The sequence below is a fragment of the Schistocerca piceifrons genome, chromosome 11 (genome assembly GCF_021461385.2).
Source record: "Schistocerca piceifrons isolate TAMUIC-IGC-003096 chromosome 11, iqSchPice1.1, whole genome shotgun sequence".
In the NCBI taxonomy this organism is placed as follows: domain Eukaryota; kingdom Metazoa; phylum Arthropoda; class Insecta; order Orthoptera; family Acrididae; genus Schistocerca; species Schistocerca piceifrons.
Window position 1 is genome coordinate 39,107,927 of NC_060148.1, and position 23,286 is coordinate 39,131,212.

A 23,286-nucleotide genomic window follows, 5' to 3' on the forward strand; every position below is an offset into this window, starting at 1 on the left:
ATTATCACCCAAAGCCCGCTGACCAGCAGATGAAAATTACAGAGGCAAAGGTAGCTTTACTTGCGCTCACAAGAATTGGTAACTTCTGCAAATGAGATTCCGACAGAACTCCCACCGTAGTATCAGTACGAGAATTCGGGAGAGAGGAGAGCAAGTCTAACGACAGTCTCTACCCAAAAGACCCGACATTTCAGACAGACCGAGCAACCGACATCAGTCACGACTAGGAGGATTACCAAACAGAAACTCTAGCACTACGTTAAATGTAAGTAAATAGAGCGCTTAAATACCACGGGGACCAAACTCCGTAACACAAGAATGTGTACACAATAACAGTGACTAAAGTCTCTGTACTAAAACACAACAGATATTAGCGAACATTAACATAATCTCGCACCTCAGACATCCGTAAAATTAACTGGCTACAGTTCACTGTATCTCTCCACCAGACAGCACAAGGTTATTTAAACATTTTACAATGTGCTTATCCAAACAGTGACCTATGCTGTCCATGGGAAAACAACGGCCTGCCGGAGGTCCACAGCCGAAAAATTTTCCTTTCTTTTTTTTTTCTTTCCTTTACGACACACGCCGTAAGTGAGTCAGCATGGCGTTCAAATGCACAATCCTGCAAGGGGGCAGTAACACACACGCAAGGCAATTTCCGATCAGAAACTCAAAGCAGAGAAACGTTGCCACACAGTTATTAATAGCTCCCACAACACCGGAAGATTGGCCCCGCCAGATGACGACCGCTGCACTAACTAGACGAAAAATCTTACTTTCAGTGACACCACCACCATCTGGAGGTTAATGGCAGCTGCAGATGGACTTCATAGCTTCCCCAGTCCATGAATGGAAACCCAACATTGTCCACAGGTTTACAGCCTCTTGTGTCCTCATGTCCCAGTCTTTTGGGTCCATCCAGACTTAGCATAGAGGGACCAAGCATCCCACTGCAGAACACTCGTCCAGGGCCAAACACTCGTCTCGACTACCTCGTCTGCCCTCGGCGTGGCACACAGCACCTCCTTGCACTGGGTGCGCTAGTAGCAGGCTTGTGGAGGCTCCGTAATGCCCTCTAGGAAAGCGCAGAAACTCCAAACAGAAGTAAACCGAGGGAAAAAAACAGGAACCGTGGCAAACGTGCTTATCCAAACAGTGACCTACGCTGTCCATGGGAAAACAACGGCTTGCCGGAGGTCCACAGCCGAAAAATTTTCCTTTCTTTTTTTTTTTTCTTTTTCCTTTACGACACACGCCGTAAGTGAGTCAGCATGGCGTTCAAATGCACAATCCTGCAAGAGGGCAGTAACACACACGCAAGGCAATTTCCGATCAGAAACTCAAAGCAGACATTGTATAAATTATTAATTTTTATGAATTCATTTCCTAATATTTATAACAGCTGTAATTGTCAAAACAGTATCAGTTTTTGGACATTATAATGTAATAAACAGAGACTGTACACACACAGACTGTACACACACAGACTGTACAAACAGAGACTGTACACACAGAGACTGTACACACAGAGACTGTACACACAGAGACTGTACACACAGAGACTGTACACACAGAGACTGTACACACAGAGACTGTACACACAGAGACTGTACACACAGAGACTGTACACACAGAGACTGTACACACAGAGACTGTACAAACAGAGACTGTACAAACAGAGACTGTACAAACAGAGACTGTACAAACAGAGACTGTACAAACAGAGACTGTACAAACAGAGACATTGTTAAGTCAACTATCATTGCTCTACAGCACCATTCCCTGAACTATGTAGCATTACATACCATCTCAGAGCAGTGAAACATATCCCTGTACAGCTTACTTAGGAATGATGTGAATGAAAGGTATAAAATAATTTATTGCAGAGGAGAAGGTAGAAATGAATCGGTGAGTGCAGAAACCACTTCAGTCACAAAAAGGCACAAAATCGTTTTCAATTAAAAGATGCTTAGAAAGGCAAGATGCGTGTCAAGTGCAAGGACCATGTTACTCTGTTGAGTAGATTCGTAGATACAGGGTATCTTTTTCTAACATTGAGCACAGAAATAACACGAGTCAGTCACTGATGTGGTTTCTGCTCCCACCGCTAGATCGCATGACCAGTCTTGCCCCCTTTTACCGAGCATGATCAGGTGCTTACCAGCCTAAACAGCTGCTGTTATCAAAGTCTTTGTTTTGTTGAATGTTTTCAATGTGTCCCAAGTTCGTGCTTAATGTTTCCTGTTCTATGTTTAATATGTCTGTGAGTACCACAAGCAGTGAAAGTTATCATGAAACAGCTCCTAAGAAAAGGAGCAGAAATGAAGAAAAACATTGAAGAAACGTCATTAGAACCTCTAAGGTTTTTGAGGTTGAACACATCAACTGGAAAGTGCGTCTCATCCCATCTAGAACAACAGGTGCTACTTGTAGCTGTAAATAACAATGCTTTATTAAGTTTCATGGTGATGACAAATCTGAATTTGTTGCTAATTTGAATCAGTTGAAAACAAAAGACAAACAAAATATTTTCTTACAACAACTGATTGAAAAACACGCCAATTAAGCACCGTTGGCCTCGTTCTGAACAGCCTAGATAAACAGGAGCCAGGTTTGAATATTTCTTACTATAAAGAGGAGAAAGGAAAAGGTTATGTAAGAAAGCGTTTATTTCATTCTGAGCACAGTTCGAAGGCTTACCGATCTCCTAATAGGGTAAATCACCTCAAGGTAAACGAGGTAAAAATCTCAAGAAGAACGTGATTTCTGCCGAAGTTTATTCTAAAATACATGAGCATATTTCATCACTCCCCACCAAGGTTACCCACTATGGCACCAAAGATATCAGTTATCTTGATGACATCATGTGGTAGTGCAAATACTTGTTTTGTAATGCGTATTTGCTTGAGTTACACCTCGGGCAGCTTGTACTGGTTGAAGTGCACCAGCAGGCACTTCTACATCACCATAAGTATGAGTTACAACATGGAGCTTCCAGCACTGCACAGTCAGGTTAATGGGAGCCTCGGAGTATGCAACGTCAAAAATCATTAATCGAGAATACGCTCAAGAATGTGTATATCTGAACTCTTGCAAAAAAGCTGTTAGATTTTTTCAGTGTAATGATATCTCCACTCAGAAAATACACCGGTACGTGATTATGTAATAAGTGTTCATGTTTGCATAATCCAGATGATAGTTAATTCAAGAGTAGGGAAGAATAATTAATAAGCAATACTTCAAGAATAAAACTTAAATAATAAGTGTTAACTGTTTTTTGCTACACAGACCCCGATCACAATGAGGAAGTGTTTGTGGATTATGACCTGTTGTAAACCTCCAAAATCAATCACTACTCTATGCACGGATGCACAAGAGAGATTTTTGAGCAAGCAAATACAATGACCGGGTATGACAACTAACTATGAAGGATTACAGTACATTCACAAAAGTCATAAAACAACTGTGATACATTACATATGTGAAATAAACTGATGCTTACTACCTTAGTAAAACAACTTGGCACCACACGGCTTCCACAGTGAGAGACTTTTCCATTGGGTGCTTCAGCTACAATTTGGTGTCTTCCAGCTGTCCGACTTTGATTAGGATCCGCAACATCTTCAAAATCGGTCTTCGATTTGGAAGGAATAGGCCGAGCGTAAGTGTGATCAAATTGACGGGAGGTGCGACCTTGCACACTTCCCCTCACCGTGCCTATAATATAAGAAAATTAATCATGTTAACTACAGAGTGAATGGTTAAGTGGTGTAGTAAATTCGGGAGGAGATTGGGGCGGGAGGAGGAATTAGCGATCGGCAGACAATGTTATACTGTGTCGATAAAATGAAGCTGTATGCTCAGTGGAAATCCAAACCTCGAAGAATGACCAATGGACAAAATAGCTAAACAATACAAAATTATAACAATGGCAGAACAAAAACCAAGAGACAAATGGTACTACCACCACCATCACCACAGAGGAGATGCAACTGGGAATATTGCGAACAATGGCTTCAAAAATATCAAAAAGAACCACAGGGGGATCATTGGGATTTTAATTTGGGAACAAATATGACTGATGGATGCGGAATGCATTGTTGTGCCAACATCTTCCCTTTCAGACATCACAACAAGAAGCCGGGCTGAGTAGCCTGTGGAATCCCACTGTGGGAGCCAACCTGCTGCAAGACAGCAGCCAAAGCTGTTTTATATTTTCATTTTTATTTTCATGGTAACTGAAGTTCATAAGTCATATAGTATCATTCCCTATGAGTTCCATTCAACTCTCAAATATGCTCGAGGAAACTAACTTTGGAGTTTTCCTAGTGTTGTTAGTACCTCACAGCAAATTCTTTTTTCTTCTTCTTCTTCTTCTTCAATGGGCAGCATGGCTTTGTAGGAGAATGCTCCCCTTCTGTGGGAGCAGTCCAGTTTTGATTCCAAAGTGTGCTAATTTTTTAAAAAAGGGTGCATGTTGCACGAACATCTCCGTGAAACATAAAGTAGATAAATATAACAATCAATTATTGACAAAATTATTTAATTGGATAGATAACAAATCTACTCGCTAAGCAGCGGCAGAACACACACATAAACGACTGTTGTAATTGGCAAGCTTTCGGAGACAGTGGCTCCTCCTTCGGGCAGAGTGGTTGAAGGGCAAGGAAGAAGGGTGACAAAAGGACTGGAGACGTCTACGAAAAGGGGTAGATTTCGGGAAATTCACCCAGAACTGCAGGTCAAGGGAGACTTACCATACGGGATGAGAACACAGGACAAATAAAGTTAAGGTATTTGTGCACTGCCCATTATTCTGCTTCAAAATTAACACAGCGTACCAACTGTAATACTTGCCTTATTGTGTTAAAATAACATGAGATTATACCTCTTAATGAGTACATTATGAGAGAATTTGAAGTTTTTGAATTTGCTCAATAATTTCATGAAATACTGAAAATTTAGATTTTGTTGCCCCCTACATCGCAACTGGTACCATTACCAGTTCCTATTTTAGTAATGTAGATATGACATACCCAAACCTCCCCTTTGCCCCTTATCCCAGATAAGAGTATAGATCAACTTCATTTACATTCAAAACAATATTAACACCATTGATATTCAAACAATGGAAACTCCAGGATGGAATGTAACAATATTATGAGAAGGAAGGTTGCTACTCACCATATAGTGGAGATGCTACACACACACACACACACACACACACACACACACACACACACACACACACACAATCCTGAGACAGCAGTGGTGTGTGAGAGTTGCGATTGTGTAATTGTGTGTGTGTATTGCCGCAAAGGCCTTAATGATCTTTTTGTTGTGCCTATCTGTGACTCAGCATCTCCGCTATATGGTGAGCAGCAACCACTGATATTCAGGTATACGAATATGAAGAGCTTAGATGGAAAACCAGTATTAAGCAAGCAACAGAAAAGTGGAAAACGGAAGAATATATGGAGGAGCTATACATAGGTGGTTGTAGTATATCCATACAGTAATTATTTAAAGCTGGTTCTTGAAACTTTGTTAATAGACTTCCTCGGGATAGTTTATGTCTGTCTTCAAGAGTCTGCCATTTTGGCTCCTTCAGTATCTTTGGTACACGCTCCTATGGATTAAACAAACCTGTGACCATTTGTGCTGTCCTTCTCTGTATATGTTCAATATGCCCAATTAGTACTATCTGGTATGGGTCTCACACAGTTGAGCAACATTCTAGGATAGGTCGCACGAGTGATTTGTAAGCAATCTCTTTTGTAGACTGATTGCACTTCCCAGTATTTTATCAATAAACTGAAGCCTACAACCTGTTTTGCCCATGACTAAACCTGTGTGATCATCCCATTTCATATCCCTATAAAGTGTTAGACCCAGGTATTCGTATGAGTTGGCCGATTCCAACAGTCGCAGGATACTATGTTTTTTTTTTGTTTTGCGAAGTGCGTAATTTTACATTTCTGGACAGTTACAATAAGTTGCTAATCTCTGCACCATTTTGAAACCTTCTCATGATATGACTGAATAATTATGCTGCTTCTCTTAGATAGTAGTTTCCTAGAGATAGCAGCATCATCTGCAAAAAGCCTGGTTTTACTATTAATATTGTCTGCAAGCTCATTAATATACAACATGAACAGCAAAGGTCCCAACACATTCCCTGGTGGCACAGCCGAAGTTACTTCTACATCTGACGACGACTCTCCATCCAAGATAACATGCTGTGTCCACTCTATCAAAACATCCCCAGTCCAGTCACAAATTTGACTTGATACTCCATAAGAACGTACTTTTGACAATAAGAATAGGTGCGGTACTGAGTCAAATGCTTTTTGGAAATCAAAAGGCACTTTATCTACCAGGTTTGCTTGATATAAAGCTTTCAGTACGTCATGTGAGAAAAGTGCAAGTTGAGTTTAACACATCTACATGAGTACTCAGCTATTCACAATAAAGTGCCTGGCAGAGGGTTCAATGAACCACCTTCAAGCTGTCTCTCTACCGTTACACTCTCGAACGGCACGCGGGAAAAACGAGCACTTAAATTTTTCTGTGCAATCCCTGATTTATTTTATCGTGATGATCATTTCTCCCTGTGTAGGTGGGTGCCAACAGAATGTTTTTGCAATCGGAGTAGAAAATTGGTGATTGAAATTTCATGAGAAGGTCCCGTCGCAACGAAAAATGCCTTAGTTTTAATGATTGCCACTCCAATTTACGGATCATGTCTGTGACACTATGTCCCCTATTTCGCGATAATACAAACCGAGCTGCCCTTCTTCGTAATTCTTTGATGTCATCCGCCAGTTGCACCTGATGCGGATCCCACACCGCACAGCAATACTCCAGAATAGGGCGGACAAGCATGGTGTAAGCAGTCTCTTTAGTAGACCCGTTGCACCTTCTAAGTGTTCTGCCAATGAATCACAGTCTTTGGTTTGCTCTGCCCACAATATTATCTATGTAATCGTTCCAATTTAGGTTACTTGTAATTGTAATTCCTAAGCTGAATTTACAGCCTTCAGATTTATGTGACTTATCGCGTAATTGATGTTCTCGGAATTCATGCTGGTTGGCATTGTGAAGGTCATTCTGTTCAATATACATTATAACTGAAGTTAAACCTACAGACTTACATACCTCATTATGTTTAAGCTCAGAATATGTTCTAAGATTCTACAACAAATCGGTCAAAAATATTGAACTGTAATTTTGTGGATCACTTCTACTACCCTTCTTATACACAGGTGTGGCCTGTGCCTCTTCCCAAAAACTGGGCCAGTTTTTTGTTCAAGGGATCTACAACAGAGTATAGTTTGAAGAGGGGTTAACTCAGCTGCAAATTCAGTATAGGATCTGACAGGTATTTCACTGGGACCTGGAGCTTTGTTCCATTTAACGATTTCAACTGTTTCCCAACACTGCTGACACTAATATTTACTTCACTCATCATTTCAGTGGTACAAAGCTTAAATTGGGTCAATTCTACAGAGATTTCCTTTGTAAAGGACCGTTTGACAATGGAGTTGAGCATTTCATCTTTTGCTTTGCTACCCTCAATTTCAGTTCCTTTCTCATTCATTTAGTAGGGACTAGACACTAACTCTGGTGCCACTAACAACCCTTACACAAGACCAAAATTTCTTTGGATTTTTGCGAAATGTCATTTGACAATATTCTGCTACCGTAGTCATAGAAGGGATCATGCATTGCTCTCATCACAGCCAAATGTGTTTCATTCAGCAACCCTCTATCTATAATCCTATGCTTCATTTTGCACCTATTATACAATAATCTCTGTTTTTTTATAAGTTTCTTTACAGGACTGTATACCATGGTACAATGGAGGTGATCCATCCAGTGCGTGATTGACTATTCTATTAAACCTAAGTCAGAGTTCCTCTACATGCTACCGACCTGTGCTGAAACTTCCATGTTCCTTATTGAGATATGATATTACTGATTTTTAACTAGTTTACTGAACATATATCTTTCTGCTTGTTTTAGATGTCCTTTGTACTTTGGTAATCATTGTTGCCACAATCACATCATGGTCACTGACAAAGTGCGGTTCAAACAGATTTTGAGAGACTTTTTTATTGGCAATTCCTACTACCTCATAGATGAATATCTTAACGGAGACTGTTAAGCCAGCTGAAGTAAAAATATCTGTTGGATTTCAGTTTTGACAACACTTGGTCACAAGAGTCAAGATTAGGTATTTACTGTGTGACAAATTTATTAATAGTGCATAATAATGTTTCATTCGGCAGCATGTTAATTCTGTAAATATTGGCTGTTCCAGTTTACCACATTGTATTCACCTAGTTTGACGATCTCCTGACAAATGATCAGGATAGTAAGTATCGTATTAAAATGTTTTATGTTTTTATGTTATACTTTCTGACATGTTCCACACACCTGAGAATCATCTCATTTTTTGGTTCTATGGAACGAAAACTGAATCTAATCTAATCTGATCTACCACTTTGGATGTGGACATCCTGAAAGAGGTCAGGTCTGTCTGCAGCCATTAGATCCAATATAGTCACATGACAGGGATTCCTAACTGGCTGTTCTAGGCAGAGAAGACATTTAATAAAGTTTCACAGGATGACTTACCATGCCAAACACTAACAAAATTTTAATTGTCCCAATTAATTAATACAAGGTCAAGGGAAACATTCACTCAGAATTACTGATAATCCTGGAAGCACCAGCCATGACAAAACTCTTTCATATGCTGAGAAAGATGTATGTGATTGACGAAATAGCCTCAGACTTCAAGAAGAATACAGTAATTCCAATTCCAAAGAAAACAGGTGTTGATGTGTCAGTATTACTTAACTATTAGTTTAGGACTATCAACAATGCAGGAAAAGACAGATTGCTATTTACCATAAAGAAGACACGTCAAGTAGCAGACAGGCACAATTAAAAGACTGTCACATAAAGCTTTCAGCGACAGCCTCTATCAGTAAAAACAAACACAAACACACACACACACACACACACACACACACACACACACACACACACGTGCGCACCTGCCAACTCCACAATCTACATCTAAATCTACATCCATACTCCGCAAACCACCTGACGGTGTGTGGAGGAGGATACCTTTAGTACCTCTATCGGTTCTCCCTTCTATTCCAGTCTCGTATTGTTCTTGGAAAGGAGGATTGTCAGTACGCCTCTGTGTGGGCTCTAATTTCTCTGATTTTATCCTCATTGTCTCTTCGCGAGATATACGCAGGAGGCAGCAATATACTGCTTGAATCCTCGGTGAAGGTATGTTCTCAAAACTTCAACAAAAGCCCGTACCGAGCTACTGAGCATCTCTCTTGAAGAGTCTTCCAATGGAGTTCATCTATCATCTCCCTAACATTTTCACAATTACTAAATGATTCTGTAACTAAGCGCGCTGCTCTCTGTTGAATCTTCTCTATCTCTTCTATCACCCCTATCTGGTACGGATCCCACACCGGTGAGCAGTATACGAGCAGTTGGCGAACAAGTGTACTGTAACCTACTTCCTTTGTTTTTGGACTGCATTTCCTTAGGATTCTTCCAATGAATCTCAGTCTGGCATCTGCTTTACCGACGATCAACTTTATATGATCATTCCATTTTAAATCACTCCTAATGAATACTCCCAGATAATTTATGGAATTAACTGCTTCCAGTTGCTGACCTGCTATATTGTAGCTAAATGATAAGGGATCTTTCTTTCTATGTATTCAAAGCACATTACACTTGTCTACATTGAGATTCAATTGCCATTCCCTGCACCATGCGTCAATTTGTTGCAGATCCTCCTGCATTTCAGTACAGTTTTCCATTGTTACAACCTCTCAATATACTATAGCATCATCCGCAAAAAAGACTAAGTGAACTTCCGATGTTATCCACAAGGTCATTTATACATATTGTGAATAGCAACGGTCCTATGGCACTCCCCTGTGGCACACCTGAAATCACTCTTACTTTGGCCGAGTTCTGGCCCAAGATGCTGGAGTTGGTGGTCGTGTGTGCCTGAGGTGTGCTCGCTCACTTGCTTGTGTATGCGAATGTGTGTCGTACTAACGAAGGCTGTGGCTAAAAGCTTTATGTGACTGTCTTAATTGTGCTTGTCTGCAACTTGACATGTCTTCTTTATGGTAAGTAGCAACTTGTTTTTTTCCTACATTGTTGAAGCATCAGTTAAATGGTCTTGGTTGCAATATATTGACACACATTATTTACATAAGAATGGAATAACTGGTAAAAGCCGATTTTGGGAAAGATGAATTTGGGTTGTGGAGAAATGTTGGAACACATCAGGCAATACTGACCCTACAACTTATCTTGGAGAAATCCATTGCTTGTGTTGACTGGAGTACACTCTTCGAAATTCTGGAGGTAGTAACAGTAAAACACAGACAGCAAAAAATGATTTGTTACATGTATGGAAACCAGACAGCAGTTACAAAGAGTAGAGGAGCATGAAATGGAAGCAGTGGTTGTGAAGGGAGTGGGACAGGGTTGTAGCCTATCCCCTATGTTATCAGTCCGTATGTTGAACAAGCAGCGAAGGAAACTGAAGAAAAACTGGAGTAGGAATTGAAGTTCAGGAAGAAGAAATCAAAACTTTGCAGTTTGCCGATGGCACTGCAATTCTATCACAGATGGCAAAGGTGGCGTGAACAGTTGAATGGAATGGACAGTGTCTTGAAAAAACATTGCACAATGAATGTCAACAAAAGCAAAACAAAGCCCTGGGAATGCAGTTTGCAGTAGCCACCAGAAAGAGCGCGGAGGCGCACATCGGCACGGCGCGTCACGGACGGTAGTTGCCACAAGTAGAGTCCCGTCCACCAGAGGGCACGCAAGAATTCGGCCGCGACCTCTGCCAGCGGAACAACAACAACAACAACAACAACAACAGCAGCAGCAGCAGCAGCAGCAGCAGCAGCAGCAGCAGCAGCAGCAGCTCGGGCAGCATGGGCCGCGCCTGGTCAGTTCACATCGGGCATGCCTACGACACAGTCCCGGTCTACGCTAAGTGAAGTGCAACGTAAAACGTGACAGTGTTACTACACAATTGGCGACGAGTAGGGTCGTTCTTTCGCGTGTTGCGCCGTCGTTCTGGTTTCACAGCTCATCCACGGCACGGAGGATTTAGTGCGGATTTTGGTTGAGCAGCAGACGCAACTCGTGGCCACCACGAAACAAGTGCATGCGGAGTTGCTCTCTGTGCAGTCTGCTCCGGCGCCGTTCCCTCCTCCCTTTCCCCCGTATGACGAGACGGGGGAGGATTGGGACGCGTACGAACATCGCCTTCGGCAGCACTTCCAGGTGTTTCATGTTGCCGATGTGGAGGTATGTCGTGTTCTTTTTTCGTCTTGGATATCTCCCTCGCTGCATCAAGTTTTGCGGCGCAGCTAGCGCCGTTGCAGGAACCCTCGTCCTCGTCTTTTGACGCGCTGTGTTCCTTGCTGTCTTCATATTATTGCCGCCGCACGCATGTTGTGGCGGCTAAGATCGAGTTCTATCAATGCAAGAAGGAGCCCCATCAGTCTTACCGGGCGTGGGCCGCTACCCTGCACGGTCTTAGTCGCAAGTGTCATTTTGTCACGGAGCAGTCGCGAGAGTCGTATGCCCACGTTATGGTGCGTGACGTCATTGTTCGTTCGGCCCCTGATAGGGAGGTCCGGCAACGGGTCCTGCAGTTAGAAGACCCTTCCCTCGAGGAAGGCCTGTCCATTGCTCAATCGTACGAAGTCTCTCTCACCACAGGTCAACAGTTGGAAGCGTGCCGCAACGTCGCGGCGGTTGAGGGTGGCGCGGACGCGCCCACTGGGTCTGGGGTGGACGACATGCGGGCAGTACAATCCGGCCATTACAGCCACTCCCGCATGGCGCATAAACAGAGTTCCGGCCGTCGGCCCCTGTTGCCGTCCTGTGCGTCGTGCTATATACATCACGATCGGTCGGAGTGCCCCCAGCGTTGGGCCATTTATCGCAAATGTAATTAAAAAGGACACATTGCTAAAGTTTGCCGCTCGGCCTCAAAAGAATCGAAGGAAGCAGTTACAGAGGACATGTATGTTGACATTCAGGAAGTTTCATTGGGCCAGGCTCCCGACGCATCGGCACACAAACTCTTTATCGAGGTGTCAGTTCGGTCGCGCCGATTACGACTGCAAGTAGATACGGGCGCGGCAGTTTCTTTGTTGAATGCACAAGCTTACTCCGACCTCGGGTCGCCCCCGTTGGCGCCAGTTTACCGGCGTCTACGCGGTTATGGTAAACAGTTCATACCCCTACTGGGTCAATTCACTACCGACGTGAGTTACAAATCAGTCATTCGGACTATTACTTTTATTGTTGTCAGTGATGCGAGCTCCACTAACCTTTATGGCTTGGATGCCTTTCAAGCTTCCGGTTTTTCTATCACTGACACCATACAGTTGGTCTCCAAAGACGTTCCCTATCACTCATTGGAATCTTTGATCTCTGACTCTCCGGATATCTTTGAGGAGGGCCTGGGGCATGTTTCAGACTTTGAAGCTCACTTAACGTTGCAGGCATCGCCTCACCCGCGTTTTCTACACGCGAGGCAGATCCCCTTGGCTCTCCACCCTCAGGTAAAAGCAGAGCTAGACCAGCTGACAGCCCTAGGGGTCGTTCTTCCCATTTCTTCTAGTGAGTGGGCTTCGCCCCTCGTTATTGTCAGGAAACTCTCGGGAAACTTACGTCTTTGTGGTGATTTCAAGGCCACCATTAATTCCCAATTGGTAGTGGACACCTATCCTTTGCCTCGTGCTGATGAATTGCTCTCCGCTGTGGCAGGAGGCCAATATTTTTCGCAAATCGATCTTTCGGAGGCTTATCATCAGATACCTCTTGATGAGGACTCCAAACGGCTGGCGGTTGTCAACACCCCGTTTGGCCTTTACCAATACCAGCGGTTGGCCTTCGGAATATCCAGTGCCCCGGCGATATTCCAGCATTATCTTGAGCACGCCACGTCGACAATCCCTCATTGTATTAATTACCTGGACGACATACTTGTCACGGGCCACAGCACGAAGGAACACTTGCACAACCTTCGCACCCTCTTTCTCAAATTCAGGTCCATGGGCTTGCATTGCAACCTGCGTAAGTCGAACTTCTTCCAACCGTCCATTGAGTAAGTGGGCTACACAATCTCTCGGCACGGCGTCCAGCCACTAGGAAGTTTGGTCCGAGGTATCGCCGACCTTCCGCGGCCCGCTTCACTGAAGGAGTTACAAGCTTTTTTAGGCAAGATTGCCTATTACCACCGGTTCCTTCCCAGGGCTTCCACCATAGCCCACCCCCTGTACTGCCTTCTGCACAAGGGTGTTCCTTTTGATTGGTCACCTGCGTGCGAGCGAGCGTTCACCTCATTGAAGGGTCTCCTCACGTCAGCGCCTTGTTTGGCTACTTTTGATCCCCATAAGCCGTTGGTCCTGGCTACAGATGCTGCGCAGTATTGGGTGGGGGCGGTCCTGGCCCATCGCAACGCGGATGGTTCGGAGCAGCCACTGGCGTTTGTGGCTAAAACTCTTAGTCCTGCACAGGCCCATTACTCCCAGGTGGAAAAAGAGGCTTTGGCCATTGTCTACGCTGTTACCAAGTTTCACCCTTTCTTGTATGGCACGACGTTTCAGTTACTGACCATAAGCCGTTAATATCGTTATTTGTCCCCGCCTCTCAGATTCCGGATAGGGCGGCCCACAGACTACAGCGCTGGGCCTTGTTCCTCTCTAAGTACGATTATGACATTCATTTTCGCCCTACTGGACAGCATGCCAACGCAGGCGCTCTTTCCCGTCTTCCGGTGGGTCCGGATGCTAAGTTCGATCGAGAGGAGATTGTGTGTTTTCATTTGGATGTGGCGTCCTGCCAAGCGGTTCATGGCTTCCTGATCACTAGTTCTAGAGTTGCCAGGGAAACGGCAGCTGACCCGATTCTCCGGCAAGTAGTTCGCCTCATTCAGCAGGGGTGGTCATCCCGACCTCCAGGCCGGGCCTCGAACCCTCTTCGTAATAATTTTGTTCTACGAGATCGCCTCTCCGTCTTGGAAGGAGTTCTCCTTCTGGCTACGGATGATACATCTCCTCGCGTGGTTGTTCCTGCAAGTTTGCGAAGGGAAGTCCTCACGTTATTACATGAGGGGCACTGGGGTGTTTCCCGTACTAAAGCCTTGGCTCGCAGACGTGTACTGGCCCGGTATTGACAGAGAAATTGAGCACTCGGTGGCCGCCTGTTCCCAGTGTGCGAGCCAACAGGCATCTCCCAGGTCAGCGTTCTCTTCATGGCCGCCTGCGACCCAGGCATGGGAACGTGTTCACATCGATTTTGCGGGCCCGTATCTCAATGGCTTTGGGCTCATTGTCATTGATGCTGATTCCCGATTTCCATATGTGGTTCGCTGCTCCTCAACCACTTCAGAAGTTGCAATCCAGGCACTTGCAAAAATCTTTTCCGTGGGAGGTCTGCCAGTCACCCTGGTCTCGGACAATGGACCTCAGTTTATTTCACAGACCTTCCAGGATTTTTGTAGGCGCTTCGGTATTCGGCACGTTTGCTCTCCCCCCTTTCATCCACAATCGAATGGGTAAGCAGAGCGCATGGTGCGCACATTTAAGATGCAGATGGAAAAGTATGTGCACGAATTTCCTGCGGAGGAGGTGTTGACGTTTTTCCTGACGGCATACCGGACCACACCAATGGGAGAACGCAGCCCCCCAGAGCTCCTCCATGGGCGCCAACCTAGGACTCTGCTGCACCTCCTCCAGCCCGGTTCTCGCCAGTCTTCGCAAAACGGAGTACCCGGCTTTCCACCGGGTATGTCGGTCTGGGCACGTGGGTTTGGTCGCAATCCACATTGGATACCGGCAGCGGTCCTGCACCAAAATGGCTGCCGGCTCTATACCTAGACGGGGGACCGGGAGGTACGTCATCACCAAAATCAGCTACGTCCACATTTGGGCACCCACCCTCCGACCCCTTGGGCACCAGCTTCCCCATTGCCGGCACCTGTGTTGGTTTCTCCGGGTACACTACCTCCCCTCTCTCCTGTGATTCCGCCACACTGCGATGGTTCTCAGCCTTGGCAGCCTCCAGTAGCTCCAGCACCGGCATCACCATTGTTAGCGATGCCCCGGCGAGAGCCGGCCCCCCTCGCAGGCCCGGTTTCTCAGGAGGCTGGTTCACCTGTGGTTGTCCCTTCCCCATCGTCCCCTCCACTGGGTCTTGCCCCTCCCGGGGTGGACAAGGATCCGGAGTTCGACGGCCTGTCTCCCGTTCTGTCCCGGGCTCCAGTGGTGGGACGATTGGGGCCTCTTCGTGTGGGTCACTTCCAGCTGTATTCAGAGGTTCTGGCACGAGGGTTGGCAGATCCCCTCGACTCCGGCCTCCCGATGGACGTGGAGGTCATCGCTCCTGCCCGACGCTCCACCTTCCGACGCAGTGGATCACAGTGGCTTCACCCCCCGAAGGAGGAGGAGTGCAGTAGCCACCGGAAAGATCACGGGAAGCGCACATCGGCACGGCGCATCACGGATGGTAGTTGCCGCAAGTAGAGTCCCGTCCACCAGAGGGCACGCGAGAATTCGGCCGCGACCACTGCCGGTGGAACAACAACAACAACAACAACAACAACAACTCAGGCAGTACGGGCCGTGCCCGGTCAGTTCACATCTGGCATGCCTAGGACACAGTCCCAGTCTACACTAAGTGAAGTGCGACGTAAAGCGTGACAGTGTTACTACACAGTTGAATTAAATCAGGTGATGCTGAGGGAATTAAATTGGAAACAAGACACTAAGTAGAAGATGAGTTTTGTTATTTGAGCAGCAAAATAACTGACAGTGGCCGATGTAGAGATATACGAGGGCGGTTCAGAAAGTAACCTCCGATTGGTCACAGTGCGGGTTGTGGGGGGAGTAGCGACGCCATCTGTGCGTTCACGCACTCAACAGGTCAGTCGGCATCAAGCCGTGGTCGAGTGAACGTCGTACCTGCGCTAGTTTAGTTTTTGTGGCAGTTTGAAATGTGTGCTGCAATAGAAAACCCCGCCAAATGTGAAGTGCGTGCTGTCATAAGGTTTTTTACAGCCAAAGGATATTCTGCAGCAGCTATTCATCGTGCGCTTTGTGCCGTGTACGGACCAAGAGTTATGAGTGAAGGAGTTGTCCGTGAATGGGTACGTTTATTTAAAAGTGGACGAGAAAACGTTCATGATGAAGAGAGGAGTGGTAGACCATCATTGGTGACTGACGAACTCGTTCAGACAGTTGATGCAAAAGTTCGTGAAAATCGACGTTTCTCAATGTCTGAGTTCTCTACTGGTTTTCCACAGATTTCTAAGACTCTCTTGTACGAGATAGTGACAGCAAGATTGGGTTACCGTAAGTTCTGTGCACGATGGGTGCCCAAAATTCTTACCGACCACCACAAACTCAAAGAATGGCCTCTGCATTAGACTTTCTGTCACGTTATGAGGACGAAGGAGAACCACTGTTAAACAGAATCGTGACCGGTGACGAAACCTGGATTAAGTACGTGAACCCTGAGACAAAAGAACAATCAAAGATGTGGGCACATTCAAATTCGCCTACCAAACCAAGAAAAGCCTCGCAAGATTTTTCTGCCAGAAAACTGATGGCAACGGTGTTTTGGGATGCCAAAGGGGTGTTGTTGGTTGAATTCATGGAACGTGGTACGACCATTAATCAAGACGTGTACTGTGAAACAATAAAAAAGTTACGACTGGCTATACACAACAAACGCCGTGGTATGCCGACTTCCGGTATCGTTTTTTTGCACGATAACGCCCGTCCTCACTCTGCTCGCAGAACAACGGCCCTTCTTGAGTCCTTCAAGTGGGACGTTATCAACCATCCACCTTACAGCCCAGACCTGGCGCCAAGTGATTATCACCTCTTCATGCATTTGAAGAAATGGCTCGGGTCACAGCGGTTTGATGACGACGAAGAGCTCAAAGATGCGGTCACAGGCTGGCTCCAGGCACAAGCGGGTGATTTTTATGCAGAAGGAATTTCAAAGCTTGTGAAGAGATACGATAAGTGCTTCAATCGCTATGGAGACTATGTAGAAAAATAGTGCAAATATGTAGTTGTAAGATGTATATATTAAAATATTTTTATTTAACTTGGTGTATTTTTTTAAATCAGCCGGAGGTTACTTTCTGAACGGCCCTCGTATAAAATGTAGACTGGCAAGTGATCTTGAAGAAGTAAAGATTCTTAACATCAAATATAGATTTAACCTTTAGGAAGTCTTTTCTGAAGGCATTTGTCTTTAGTTTAGCCATCTATGGCAGGTGCAACATGGACGATAAACAGTCTAGATGAGAAAAGAATAGAAGCTTTTGAAATGTGGTGCTACAGCAGAATGCTGAGGATTAGATGGTTAGATAATGTAACTGATGAGGGGGTAGTGGATAGAATTAGGATGGAAAGAAATTTGTGACACAACTTGACTAGAAGAGGGGACTGGTTTGTAGAATGCATTCTGAGACATTAAGGGCTCAATAATTTAGTATTGGAGGAAGGATGGCAAGTTAAAATCATACAGGGAGACAAAGTAATGAATACAGTAAGCAGATTCAGAAGGATGTATGTTGTAGTAGCTATTTAAAAATGCACAGGCATGCACAGGTCAGAGTATATGCACAGCTGCATCAAACGAGTCTTCGAACTGAAGACAACAACCACCACCACTACAACAACAGTCACGCACCAAAATTTCTGTTATGCATAAGATAGGAAATTACTTTCCTCAAGCCTTTACTGTCATGGATTTAAATAAAACTTTCTGCAGATCCTACTTGGATGTGGTATTTTCATTAATGAACTGCTGCGTATGAATTTATAAGCATGAGAGAAGAAAAAGATAACAACAACAACAACAACAATGAACTATACCTATGATGAAAAATTTTGGCATTTACAAGCCTAAATTGTTAACACAAATTCTAACATCTACTTATCATACTCTTCAATTTTATTTTCCACCATTCCTCAACTGTCTGTCACTATCTCTACTATGTTGGCTGTGCAACTTTCTGGGTACACAGGATCTCTGCCTGAAAACTCTTGCAACATACTTACAATTTCATCAATATTATTTACCTCTCTTGGAAAAGAAGCTTTTCCTAATGTCTCACCTTGCAAATTTTTCTTAACAAATGAAATACTTAAATTTTTACCAACAAAATGGTGATGGATTTCTTCTAATTTTCAGCAAAATACGAAAACTCACTCTTTGTCTCAACTGGCTTCAATTCACAGGGCAATTCCACTTCCTTGTTATGTAATGGTAACTGTTCCGAAGAACTGAAGCTAAAATCATCAAAGCCTTTTTGTAATACTGCTTCTAGATGTTCACTTTCGAGCCCCAGATTTTTCTCTGCTGGTCCTTCATGTCTGCTCTCTTCTTTTGAGAGGTGAGGAGGACAGTTTGGGAATAACAGTGGAACTGCACCCAGCCTCAAGCGCGGTTTTTTGAGGGGGGCAACTAATACCTGGCCTGTCCTTTCATCACAAATTCGTGTTTCCCAAATAACATCTTCCTTTTTAAAGTGAACATGGCATACCTGTAAATAAAAATGAATAAAAAATGAGAAGTGTACAACCAGGTAATTTTTGCAGGGTACTTATAGTTCGTAACAGAGTAAATATGTTTAAATCTTTCCAAGAGAACTGCCAACAAGTTGTGTGCATTGCTAGAGAGGGATCAAATTTGGTTTATGTTAGGTCTGGAGTGCCAGAAGGGTCGGTGCTCAGACATTTATTGTTTCTGTTAATGATTAATGATCTGCCTTTGTTCATAAATTCGAACACAATATCGTACGCTGATGACACAACTTTCATCAATAAAAGCTAAGATCTAGCCACACTGAAAACATTGACCAAAAATACCCTTGCTCAAACGTCATTATGGTTCAGAGCAAATGGTTTCTTGCTAAACGACAGTAAAACCCAGGAACTTTACTTTAGCTTGATGGGGGTCCCTAACCACCATGGATTAGAAATCATTACACTTTTAGGTGTTACTATTGACAACAAATTGTCCTGGGAACCACACATCAAAAACATGTCTGGTAACTTTCACAAGTTATTTATCTAATTAGAAATTTAAATGACATGTTCCAGAAAACTATGTACGATCAGCATATTTAGCATTCTTCCGAAGCATTATATCATCTGGAATTTTATAGTAGGGTAGTAGTTGTCACATAAAAGACATTCTTCTTTTGCAGAAGAAAGCATTAAGAATGATTACTGATTCTGGTAAATAAGAAGACTTTAAACCTCTGTTAATTAAACTGCAATGTCAGACAGTAGTAAACTTATTCAATTATAATGTTCTATTGTACATTAGAAACAATGTTTCAAAATTTATACTGAGAAGTGATATTCATAGGTGGTGTGTTGTGGTCTTCAGTCCAGATACTGGTTTGATGCAGCTCTCCATGCTACTCTATCCTGTGCAAGCTGCTTCATCTCCCAGTACCTACTGGAACCTACATCCTTCTGAATCTGGTTAGTGTATTCATCTCTTGGTCTCTCTCTACAATTTTTACCCTACATGTTGCACTCCAGTACTAAATCGGTGATCCCTTGATGCCTCAGAACATATCTTACCAATCGATCCCTTCCTCTAATCAAGTTGTGCCACAAATTTCTCTTCTCCCCAATTCTATTCAATACCTCCTCATTAGTTATGTGGCCTACCCATCTAATCTTCAGCATTCTTCTGTATCACCACATTTAGAAAATTTAAATTCTCTTCTTGTCTAAACTATTTATTGTCCATGTTTCACTTTCATACATGGCTATACTCCATACAAATACTTCCATTTAAATCTATACTTGACATTAGCAAATTTTTTTCTTCGGAAACGCTTTCATTGCTATCGCCAGTCTACATTTTATATCCTCTCTACTTCGACCATCATCAGTTACTTTGCTCCCCAAATAGCAAAACTCATTTACTACTTTAAGTGTCTCAATTCCTAATCTAATTCCCTCAGCATCAACCGATTTCATTCGATTACATTCCATTATCCTCATTTTGCTGTAATCGGTGAACCTTAAAATTTTTATTTCTTCTCCATGGGTTTTAATTCCTACTCCAAATTTTTCTTTTGTTTCATTTACTGCTTGCTCAGTATACACATTGAATAACATAGGGGAGAGGCTACAACCCTGTCTCACTCTCTTCCCAACCACTGCTTCCCTTTCGTGCCCCTCAACTCTTGTAACCGCCGTCTGGTTTCTGTACAAATACTAAATAGCCTTTCGCTCCCTGTATTTTAACCCTGCCACCTTCAGAATTTGAAAGAGAGTATTCCAGTCAACATTTTCAAAAGCTTTCTCTAAGTCTACAAATGCTGGAAACGTAGGTTTGCCTTTCCTTAATCTGTCTTCTAAGATAAGTTGTAGGGTCAGTATTGCCTCACGTGTTCCAACATTTCTACGGAATCCAAACTGATCTTCCTCGAGGTCGGCTTCTCCCAATTTTTCCATTCATCTGTAAAGAATTCTTGTTAGTATTTTGCAACCATGACTTATTAACTGATAGTTTGGTAATTTTCACACCTGCTTTCTTTGGGATTGGAATTATTATACTCTTCTTGAAGTCTGAGGTTATTTCACCTGTCTCATACATCTTGCTCACCAGATGGTAGAGTTTAGTCACGGCTGGTTCTCCCAAGGCTATCAGTAGTTCTAATGGAATGTTGTCTACTCCCGGGAACTTGTTTCAACTCAGATCTTTCAGTGCTCTGTCAAATTCTTCACACAGTATTGTATCTCCCATTTCATCTTCATCTACATCCTCTTCCATTTCCATAATATTGCCCTCAAGTATATCGCCCTTGTATAGACCCTCTATATACTCCTTCCACCTTTCTGCTTTCCCTTCTTTGCTTAGAACTGGGTTTCCATCTGAGCTCTTGATATTCATGCAAGTGGTTCTCTTTTCTCCAAAGGTCTCTTTAATTTTCCTGTAGGCAGTATCTATTTTAACCCAAGTGATATATGCCTCTACATCCTTACATTTATCCTCTAGCCATCCCTGCTTAGCCATTTTGTACTTCCTGTCGACCTCATTTTTGAGACGTTTGTATTCCTTTTTGCCTGCTTCATTTACTGTATTTTTATATTTCCTCCTTTCATTAATTAAATTCAATATTTCTTCTGTTGCTCAAAGATTTCTACTAGCCCTCATCTTTTTACCTACTTGATCTTCTGCTGCTTTCACTATTTCATCTCTCAAAGCTACCCATTCTTCCCCTATTGTATTTCTTTCCTCCATTCTTGTCAATCGTTCCCTAATACTCTCCCTGAAACTCTGTACAACCTCTGGTTCTTTCAGTTTATCCAGGTCCCATCTCCTTAAATTCCCACCTTTTTGCAGTTTCTTCAGTTTTAATCTACAGTTCATAACCAATAGATTGTGGTCAGAGTCCACATCTGCCCCTGGAAATGTCTTACAATTTAAAACCTGGTTCCTAAATCTCTGTCTTACCATTATATAATCTATCTGAAACCTTACAGTATCTCCAGGCCTCTTCCATGTACACAACCTTCTTTCATGATTCTTGAACCAAGTGTTAGCTATGATTAAGTAATGCTCTTTGCAAAATTCTACCAGGCGTCTCCGTGTTTCATTTTTTACCCCCATTCCATATTAACCTACCATGTTTCCTTCTCTTCCTTTTCCTACTATCGAATTCCAGTCACCCATGACTATTAAATTTTCGTCTCCCTTCACTATCTGAATAATTTCTTTTGTCTCATCATACATTTCATCAATTTCTTCATCATCTGCGGAGCTGGTTGGAATATAAACTTGGTAGACGTGGGCTTTGTATCTATCTTGGCCACAATAATGCGTTCACTATGCTGTTTGTAGTAGCTTACCAGTGCTACTGTTTTTTTTATTCATTATTAAACCTACTCCTGCATTACCCTTATTTGATTTTGTATTTATAACCCTGTATTCACCTGACCAGAAGTCTTGTTCCTCCTGCCACTGAACTTCACTAATTCCCACTAGGCCTATATCTAACTTTAACCTATCCATTTACCTTCTTAAATTTTCTAACCTACCTCCCCAATTAAGGGATCAGACATTCCACACTCCTATCTCAAGAACGCGTTTTCCTTCTCCTGATAACGACGTCCTCCTGAGTAGTCCGTGCCCAGGAGTGGGGATTCATAGCTATAATACTAGATATAGAACACGTGTAGACATGCCGTATCATAGACTGTGTAAATCACAGAACTCCTACCTAGTACTTGGACTAAGAATGTTTAACAGACTAAGCGAAGATTTTAAAGAATTGCCTGTAAATATTTTTAAAGCCAAGTTGTATAAGTTACTAGTAAACAATCCTTTTTATACTGTTGATGAATTTTTTGAGGACCGAAGTACTGCTTTGTAACTTCTTGTTTCTACTTTTACCCATTTCATGCAAGCTAAAGTACACTGAGAAATGTATGCTCTTGACTTTGTCAACTGCTGTAACGAGCTGAATGACAATAAAATTTTATTATTATTATTATTATTATTATTATTATTATAACAGATTTATCACCACACTGCAAGACATGTTCATGGTAGACCACCTCTTGTAACATCAATATCTGGGTCAATGGAAGCGTCCGATTCGACCCGTCAGCTTTGACCCCATGACACAAGGGTGGTGTTCCGTGTGACATCATCACAACACGGTGTTTATGAGTTGGTTGTGTTTGTAGATGTCGTCTTCTTGTGTTTCATGGTGTCCTCTGGCGGCGTGTGTGTATGTGCTGAGTACAATGTGTTGTGTTGGGTTCATTTGAGCCTTTTTTGGTTTCAAATTTCCAGCTAGGTTGTAAGGATACTTTTTCTTTTCAAGTAGTGTCTGCCGATGGCTAAATGAAATTCTCAAAGTGTCTACCATTAGCTCTAACACACACTTCCAAATGCTGTATCACAGATTGTCTTAATCAAGCCCATATTCCTGGTGTCTGCTGTATCTGCTGAAATCCTTGAACACATCTGCGAATAATGTTCAACATTCACAATATATCCTTTAAATGCCCCCAAAAATAAAAATCCAGTGGACAAAGAACAAGGTATCGAGTAGATGGAGATATTGCTGCCCCACATCCTATCCATTTATTGTGACATGCCAATTTAAAATTGTTCTAGCCTCCAGAGCGAGAAGTG

At 43.2% G+C, this 23,286-nt stretch overlaps 1 protein-coding gene across 2 annotated transcripts in view; it reads right to left on the bottom strand.

Moving 5' to 3' along the window:
* The window catches only part of LOC124720024, an 80,874-nt gene that overhangs the window by 50,744 nt on the left and 6,844 nt on the right, over positions 1-23,286 (bottom strand). The window contains exons 2-3 of one of the 2 annotated variants that reach the window (XM_047245274.1): positions 18,325-18,658; positions 3,512-3,723 (exon numbers count right to left, since the gene is read on the bottom strand). In XM_047245274.1, coding sequence (XP_047101230.1) covers positions 3,512-3,723; positions 18,325-18,658 — 546 coding nt within the window. The remainder of the gene's footprint in view (positions 1-3,511; positions 3,724-18,324; positions 18,659-23,286) is intronic. The other variant, XR_007006040.1, reaches the window with a different exon arrangement.